At 48.7% G+C, this 9408-nt stretch overlaps 1 protein-coding gene across 1 annotated transcript; it reads left to right on the top strand.

Moving 5' to 3' along the window:
- The first annotated feature begins 5671 nt into the window (after positions 1 to 5671).
- Positions 5672 to 9068, top strand: TRNP1 (TMF1 regulated nuclear protein 1). Its single transcript, XM_086957611.1, has 2 exons — positions 5672 to 7992; positions 8637 to 9068. The coding sequence occupies exon 1, from the start codon at positions 6306 to 6308 to the stop codon at positions 7461 to 7463; it is 1158 nt and encodes a 385-aa protein (XP_086813737.1). The 5' UTR covers positions 5672 to 6305; the 3' UTR covers positions 7464 to 7992; positions 8637 to 9068.
- The last annotated feature ends 340 nt before the right edge of the window (positions 9069 to 9408 follow it).

The following is a 9408-nucleotide window of genomic DNA, read 5'->3' as shown; positions in this document are numbered from 1 at the left end:
AAGTGGCGAAGTGAAAACTCAAGCTTAAGCTCCAAACTTAATTCAAGACTTGCATAGTACGGTTGTTCATGTGGAAGTTAACACGTGGGTAGCGGTGGGTTCCCTGAGAGATTAGTGCAGCTGAACTGAATGAAACTAAAATATGGAGAACGCGAGGCACCGCAAGGGTTAACAGGAGGGCTGACAGAAATATCACAGCAGGTGCACCGGAGGAAGCCCGGAGCAATCCGTACCTCACAGAAACATCCAAGGGGTGGGTCACGGGTGACCTCGGAGCGAAGAGAGTGACACCAGCGAACCCTCGCAGAAGAACAAGGCCGCGAATAGTGAATGGGCAATGTACAAGGAAATGAGGTGTACGTGTACAAATAAACTCCAAAGACAGAGAGGCCGCGAATAGTGAATGGGCCCTGTGCAGGGAAAAGAGGTGTACGATTAAACTCCAAAGACAGAGAGGCCGCGAATAGTGAAAAGAGGTGTACGAATAAACTCCAAAGACAGAGGGAAAACGTATATCAAATAATACCGTCACTGAACCAATCGTGCCTGTCTTATAAATGCAAACAAAATAATAAAGGAGTGAAAGGAAGGTCTCCTGCAGAGGGGGAGAGGGAGGATGGAGCTTAGAGGGACCGGTGCTCCTACTGATTCACCATCCGCCAGAATTTAGCGTTTCAATGCGTAAATGTAAAGCAACTTAATGCGTGACACTGGGCCTGACCCGCTACCTACCTGCACAGGAAGTGAAACCCTGGAGGTGAGAAAACACCAACAAATATGAGCCACACAATGCCAAGCCCATTCACAGAACAGGAATTGTGGGGTTCTGACTTTGAAAATTGATTTTCTCCCGCTTAAAATGACACCAGTAAGGCAGCTTTTAGTTAGGAGTAGATAATCTCAGAGGGGTAGTTTACGTGTAGGCGCTTAGGGCAATGACACATGCAAAAGGCGGCGAAAAACCCCGAACTTGCAAGTTTACGTGCATTCACAAAACGCGTGCAGGTATATACCCTCCACGGAAAAGATGCAGGATTCCTCCTGTTGAAGGGACAGGAGAAATATTCTCTGCATGGAAAACTAAACAAAAACCTCAGCAAACTCAAGTCTGCTTTCGTCCTGCATTTCCATATACAGAAATGCATGCTGTGCAGGGCTGTAACTGTTCATGTTAGCACATGGAATACTCCTGGCTATCAGCGACTCTCGCGGATTCTGAAACATACACCAAAAAGTTTTTTAGACTTTCATGGAAGTCAAAAATGTACCCAAATCATGAAGTAAACCTAAAATCATGCATTTCTGAACTGGGACGTTTGTCCTCCATAGTTTCGCAGTTCAATATTTCTTCCAAGGGGGTGGAGAACAGGGCAGCGTTTTCGTTATGTAATATTAGTAAACAAATTTGTTTTTAAGTGTCATTTCATTTCCCGGATGCGTCATCTCTACGGGCCGCACATTTTTCAACCTCGTGAAAAAGAAGGACTGGGGTGGATTTCAGGAATGTAGCTCGAGACCTAAAGTTCACACTCTTCCCAGGAACCGGCTCGTTTATCTTATATTATGCAGTCGCGGCTGGGGGGTGATCGCGCGGTGGTGGGTGCCAGGGAATTAAAATGAAGTAAAGCTTACTTACCACACCCGGTCCGCCCCACCTCTGCTCCTCTGGCTTGGCCCTGGAGTGGACTGGCAGCCTCTCTCAGCCAATCCTGGCGCTGCCAGCAGCGCCAGGACTGGCTTGGGGCACAGGTTTCTCTTCGCCCGCAGCACGCCCATTAGGAGCCCCAGGGGCTCCTAATGGGCACGCGCAATTAAGCGAAAAACACAAGTGCGCATGAGTGGGCACGGGTAAAAAATTCACCCTCCGTCCCAACTCATGCGCACTTGGTGCTGCCTGCTGCCCCTGGTGACAATCATGTCAGTCAACATGACGCCAGATCGCCCACCCCTTCAGACTCTGAAGGGGCGGGCGGTCCGACGTCATGCTGACTGACATGATTGTCAGTTGTCCCTCGGCGTCTCTGAACTTAAGTTCAGAGATGCCGAGGGTGCTGCGGGCGGGGAGGCTACGCGCCCACGCCCAAATGGACCCACCGCGCCTGGAATGATGTTTTGTTCTTCCAGGACCAGTGTATGGACTTTAAGCTGTACTTGGTTAAATCAGAGTTCCTCAATGGTTTTCTTGAGCGGGTGAAATCTCTCTCCTAATTCAGAGATAGCTATCCTTATCTCTTATAGATCACAGCTCATCTCAGTCTTCGCTGATAGGATGGTTTCCTTTATTTTCTTGGAAAACTTCCCATAAAGCTGTTTGTCACCATGTCATCAAGGATGTAAGGGCCCTTGTTTTTCCTTTCCGACAGTGCCCCGCTTGGTGGGCATAGAAATAAGTGTTGACATTTTGCTTCCCCTTGCTGAATGGGATCCTTAATTCATGATAGTTTTGTTTTTGTCATTAGTCATGTTGGTTGCTGTACGGTCTTTGGTGGTTGTGTTGCCAGGAGGGTATTAGGTGACCAATGGAACAGCAGCTCGTCTCAGTTGACCACATGCCTATGTATGAGACCTATTCCTAAACCACCTCAAACTCAACCAAGACAAAACTGAAATCCTCCTCATCTCAAATAAAGACGAGAACCCCCAAGTCATGGAATGGCTCATAGCAATCGATGCTCTCAAGGGTAATCTCACCCCAGCCAACTCCGTAAAATCACTTGGTATCACCCCAGACCAGAGGTCTTCAAACTTTTTGATGCAGAGACCCCCTTGTAAAACCTTTTTAGACGTAAGGACCCCCTGCCGACAAAAGTTTCTAGAAACTGGTACTCCTCATCATCAACAACTATCAACAACCATAAATGCGCCTGTTAGACCTCATCACATCCATCCATCCATCATTCGCCCACCCACACTTTCACACATCCATCCATCCATCCTTCATCCATCCACCCTTTCATCCTTCCATCCATACATCCATCCTTCATCCAGCCACCCTTTCATCCTTCCATCCATACAGCCATCCTTCATCCACCCACCCTTTCATCTATCCATCCATCCACCCATCATTCATTCACCCACCTTTTCACACATCCATCCATCCATCATTCATCCATGCAACCTTTTATCCATCCATCCATCCATCCTTCATCCATCTACCCTTTCATCAATCCATCCATACATACATCCTTCATTCATCCACCTTTTCATCCATCCATCCTTCATCCATCCACCCTTTCATTCATCCATCCACTCATAATTCATCCACCCACCTTTTCATACATCCATCCATCCATCCATCCATCCATCCTTCATGCATTGAACCTTTTATCCAGCCATACATCCATCCTTCATCCATCTACCCTTTCATCCTTCCATCATACATCCATCCTTTATCCATCCATCCTTCATCCATCCACCCTTTCATCCATCCATCCACTCATCATTCATCCACCCACTTTTTCACACACCCATCCATCCATCCTTCATCCGTCCACCCTTTCATCCTTCCATCCGTCCATCCATACAGCCATCCACCCTTTCATCCATACATTCATCCTTCATCCATCCACCCTTTCATCCATCCATCCATCCATCCATCCATCCATCATTCATTCACCCACCTTTTCTGTGCCTCTCTCATGGGAGGGGGGCGGGGGGGGGGGGGGTCAGGCAGTATATCTCTGTGTCTTCTTCCCTCTTCTTCCTCTCTCATGGGAGGGCATCTCTGTGCCTCCCTGCTAGGGGTGGGGGGTGGATGGGTGGCAAACAGGCTGTAACAACATTTCACCATGAAGAACAGACTCTCAGGCCCATTTCTCCAGCACAGGCACCAGGTATGAGGGCTCGTGGGACTTGAACCAATGAGGACCTTTCATGTGCTTTACTGGCGGGACCCACAGCTCCAGACACGCAACGCCCATTGAACTCAAAGGGCTACAGCCTCCTCCCCTAGCCACCCCACCCCTCCCCTCGTGTATGTGAGCCCAGCTGAAACAGCTTCACTGGACACACACAAAGCCACACCCAAGTACTTCACAGGTCTTTAAAAGACCTTTTACTTTTTAATGAGGCTTTGATGTTTTTCACCCCTCGATGTGAATTAGGCCTCCGCCGTGAGCACCCTCAATCAGCCCGACGCCACTAAGGCAAACTGACAGAATCTGTTCTGCGACCCTCTTCCGAGGACTCCATGACCCCCAGATTGAAGACCTCTGCCCTAGACCCTAAACTAGACATGGCTAAACACATCAAGAACTCAGTGAAACTGCCTTCCTCAATTTGAAGCTCCTGAACAAAATAAAACCCTTCATCCCGCCCGAAGACCTCAAGCAAGCCACCCAATCCCTGGACTCGATTATGGAAATGTTCTCCACACCGGCACAGCCAAATCCAACCTTGCCCCTATGAAAACCACTCTCAATGCAGCAGCCGGAATGGTCACCGGAATCAGGAAATTCAACCACATTGCACCTGCACTTAAAGAACTTAAATGACTTCCAGTAGAGAAGCGTGCCAGCTTTAGAATAAGCATGGGTGTAAAATCCGTTTCGCGGGCGAATTTGGTGCTGCATGGCTAAATACTTATAAGGTCCCAAAAGCGAGACCTATTGGCAATGCCAATGCTTGTTTATTTTGAGGAGAGTACCGGCACTTCTGAAGAGAAATGTAATACTTTTAATTGGAATGTACCGGCAGTTCTATTTTTCCATTTCAAGCACTGACCCTGCTGAAATTTATTTGGGAAAAGGGCATGCAAAAAAGAAAACGCATTCGGAATTCAGTGCGTTAAAGTTCCAATCTGCGCGTTATGTCTCATTTCCCTGCTGATAATTGTGAATAATGGCTAGACCAGACCACACTATGGAGTAATATCAAGTAACAGCAATAGTGCTTCTTGCAGAGTTGGACATGCATGGGAGGATAGCATCCATGTTATGTTCAACACATTATAAATGAATAATACTTTGCGTTCTGGATATTGCAGATTACCTGTTCGTTTTATAAGTTAGGGTGCCCCAGTGCCAACACCTTCGGTCTGGCTCAAAAGCCAGACTAAAAGCGTGAATCACACATGCCGGCTGCGGAGGTTGTTGTAGTAGGTAACTAGATTAGGCTACGGCTACTGTTTAAATATCCAACATAAATGTTCATCTTCGAAGGAATGGAATATTGATGTCGGTGACTAATACACTTATAGCTTCTGATCATTGCTCGACATCAATTGTCTTTACAGTCGTGAGTAGCGGCTACATTAATTCCTCACCACGAATTTAAAACGTACATGGATCAATGTTGCTAAAGGATAAATTAAAATGCATATTGATTGGTAGTAAGTAGTCTGTATGTTTTATTTTATGTGTGCATTTTATCAGTGTTTCACTGAGGTTATGTTCAGTAGTGTTTTATGTTTTAAATAAGTCTTTGATTTAAATAACGATAAAGTTAAACTGGAAGCGAGGTGGCGCACTGGTGACTCAGAGAATGCGATGACCCCTGGGAGACGAGGGTGGTGGAGCTCCGGGTGGTGTTCGTCCCAGGTGGAGGGAGGTGGGCGGCAGCCTCCCTGCTCAGAACAAGCCCTGATTGGGTGGGCGTCTGCGTGTGCGGAAGCGGTGACGTCACGCCTCGTTTCCACGGTGATGCAGAGCGCGCGGGGGAGCCCTGGGACTGCGCAATGATGGGAGAGAGCGGCAGAGCAGGGACAACGACGAGAGACGGGACACGGGAGCTGAACGCCGGAGCCGGTCTTTATCCGTCCACTCGGACCTTCCAGGGCGGCAGGAGCCCGTTGTTGCCGGCCTGTGCCTGTTCGTACCCACAAAGTGCTTCCTGGGTGAGCTGGAACTTGGAAGTGGACCCATCCCCATCGCCCCAAAGGATGGGGAAGCCCGTGTGTCATCCCAACTCCTAGTTAGGACGTGGACCTAGCTCCCCACCCGATCCTAATGGGAGTACTAGGACCTCTCACCCTCTCCAGCCCTTCTCCCCAGTTCCTCTGGAAGCAGTAGTATCCTGTGCATTCCCAGCCCAAACACTTCGCAAGAAGGAAGCAAGATGTCGTTGTTGATCCCGCTGGAATCGCAGAAACCCACCGTGGTAATGGGGTGCTCGTAGCTGTACACAACAACTCCCTTTCGCCCCAAGCCCCATGCAGAACTAGAAGCGCCTTCTGCGCCACTGAATTAGCCTAAATCCACTCTTATCCATGTGACAGCCTTTCTGACCTCCTGGAGGAATTATACTCCAGTGACTGAGCACCAAATTTTAGGGCATTACTAGGACCAAGGACTTTAGTCGGCTAGATTATGAGTGGAGAATCCGAGCAGGTGACTTCTGCTTGTGAGATGCCTTCAGAGGCCAGACAACAGCAGGCTCAACTGGGTATCGACCAGTCCTCAGTGCCTGGGCGTCACAGGACAGCAGCGGGCGTCGAGGTGAGAAACCAGAAGTCCACATCTGGTAGTGATGTGTTGCCAGTGTCTTGCCAAGAAGAAACAGCAGAGGGCATCATCCCGTCTCCAGAGCCCTTCAACACCAGGGCTTCACCCAGCAGCGATGTATTTCAGGAGTCTGTGCATCTGTCAACACAAGGGGCCGGCGACCTATCTCCAGGATGCGACCACCAGCAAGACTCGGTGAACAGTGACCCATCGCCAAGAACTGAGCATCAAGCAACGCGCGAGGGCGACAGTCCCCTTTCAGGGTCCAGGCACAAGAGGACCAAAGATGTCACCGACCCGGCCACAGGGCCCGATCACCGGCCGTCCCAAGCGACCAGAGACCTCTCTCCAAGGCCGGACCTCCAGAGGACCTCACGAGACTGCAGCTCATCCCCACAGCGCCGACTCCAGGCGAGGACACGGAGTGGCCGCAATAGTCCTTCTTGTTCGGGGCATGAGAGGGCCTCGCGGGACAGTGACGGGCCTCGAGGACTTGAGCAGGAGAGGACCTCCGCAAGCCTCAAGCGAGGCCCAGGGCACCGTCAGCAAAAGAGCCTCACAGGCGGCAGTCCGGGCCGGCGGCCTGCACCCAGCCCCGGTCTGGAGGTGGCCGAGGCCCGGCGCAGGCTGCTGGAGGTGGAGGGCCGGCGCCTGGTGCTGTCCCAGCTGGAGAGCCACATCCAGCAGCTGCACCAGGTCTTCATCCAGACGGATCTGCGCGTTGTCGGGCGCGCAGATGGGATTGACCGCCTGGGAACTGGCATGTCCCAGGCCGAGATCTATATTTCAGCCCATGGGCAGCGCCTGAAGAAGAGTTTGCGGCGCCAGAAGAAGCCACGGCTGCTGGTCTCAGCACTGGGACTTGCTGGATGCGTGCCATGGGCTGGTAGACTGCATCGGAGGGCAGAGCCGAGAGAGAGAGTGCCCCATTCCCCTGCTCCTCGGCGAGGCCTCCCCACGGCCCCGTGTGCCATCTTGAGACTGGTAAGAAAGAAGAGAGCAGAAGACAAGAGTGACATCTGAGATGCACCACCGCAAACAGGACATGATACTGGCAGAGATCCCATACTACATCATCCATAACATTGGTAAAGCACAAGCCTACAGGACAGAGAAACCCACACCCCATACCAAAGAGCCCACGACTGGCATAGGCCAAACACGTCTCTCGTTAAAACTGCACGCAAGGATGCGCACCCTATTTTCACGTTCTTGGCGATCTCTGGTGACGTGCACGTCGTCCTGTTTTTGAAGGTGCATTTGACTGACGCAGGGGTATTATCGCTGTCATTTCTGAAACTACGAGTGGAGCAATCACTGTCTCTGCGCAGTTTGCAGCCATTTTGCCCCGCTGGAGCTCCCTGCAGAAGTGGAAAACCCACGGCTTCTCTGGCACATCAGTGGTGGTGTGAAATCTCCCGCTGACTAGACGTCGGGCGTATGCGAACTGCCTTCAGCAAGCTAACTGTGGGCGAAAGAAAGTAAGGAAGATCAAAGAAATACTTCTTGACGTACCGAAAGCAAAGAAAAGCGACAACGACAAGTTTTTAAGGTAAATATATAAAAAAATAATTATCATTTTAACGATAAAAATGTTGTTTACTTGAAAAAATAGCCCTGTGGCGTTAATTTAAAGGGCAAAGGCGAATTGAAGGCCTTGATATGGGTTAGTCTTAAGTTTAGATTTAGGATTGTAGCATGAGTAACCGTGTCTTGTAATTTTACCATGAAGTGTCACATTAAAAAAGTCACGCATAGTTCTTAATTTTTGGGTGATTATGAGTATACGTCTAAATTTTATAGATTTATTAGGCGCAGGATCTTATTGCCTCTATTGAGACAGATGGGTCTGCGCCAATGTCGTCCGTTCCTGTTAAGTATACAATATTTGGATCACGAAAGAGGTGTTGCAATAATCACAGTTTTTCTGAAAAAAAGTGATATATTGCAGAAAAACTATGATCATGTAGTTCACTTTATTTACTGTGAGGTTGTTCTGAAGGGAAATCTCCCACCAATGAATTGTCGTGTATATTTTTATATGTTGTCTTTTAAAATATGATGATCTTTAATTATGAATTGAAACGTGATTCATTTTTAACATGTATGCTTTTATGGTTGCTTTTTTAAACAATCGAATAAAGCTATATTTGACTTTGAGTATACGTCTTTAATATTTATTTTTTGTCCATGCAGGTATCTTCCAAACATCATTCAGAAGTAAGCAACGTTGCAGCCAAAGAAATACCTTTGAAATAATAGGGACATTCGGTCATTACTTTACAAACTTTTAGCCCACCATTTACCAGATGTTAACCTCGCTAGCACGACCAGAGAATCCTCTGGATGCCACATTATAAGTCAACAACTAACCAGAATGGTCTAGATGTTCTGACATGATTCCCATGACCAAGAGACAGCAACAATGTGCTACAATGTAACAACACCACATGGGCAAGAGGCAGCCACCATGAGCCTCAGTGTACCAACGCAATCCCAGCATGGCCAAGAGGGACTCACAATGTGGCATAGTATATGGAGGCCATACAGTCATGGCCAAAAGACACCACCTGCAATGTGCCAGAGTGTACCAACACCATACCAACAGGGCCAAGAGAGACCCAGAATGTGCCAGAGTGTACCAACACCATACCAACAGGGCCAAGAGAGACCCAGAATGTGCTAGAGTGTGCCAACACCATACCGGCAACCCTTACAGATAACCATAATGTGGCATCCTGTCATGGCAAAGAGGCCGCTACGATGCACCTGAATGTTCCTGCACCTTATTGACATGGCCAAAAAACAACCACAATGTGCCACAATATAAGTATACATGATTAGCAGTGCCAGCATGTCCTCGCAGTGTGACATAATGTAATCTTACCAGCATACTCAAAATACCGCCATAATGGCCGGGATAATTTGTCCTCTTCCGTGATTGTACAGAATCGCCAAAGATTGTGAC

This window comes from Lissotriton vulgaris, chromosome 2_1, assembly GCF_964263255.1.
Source record: "Lissotriton vulgaris chromosome 2_1, aLisVul1.2, whole genome shotgun sequence".
NCBI lineage: Eukaryota > Metazoa > Chordata > Amphibia > Caudata > Salamandridae > Lissotriton > Lissotriton vulgaris.
The sequence above is the reverse complement of the archived record's forward strand: the minus strand, read 5'-3'. Positions and strand labels throughout refer to the sequence as shown.

Bases quoted from the DNA above. Each gene is read 5' to 3' on its own strand.
- TRNP1 (XM_086957611.1), top strand. From the start codon at position 6,306: ATGAGTGGAGAATCCGAGCAGGTGACTTCTGCTTGTGAGATGCCTTCA.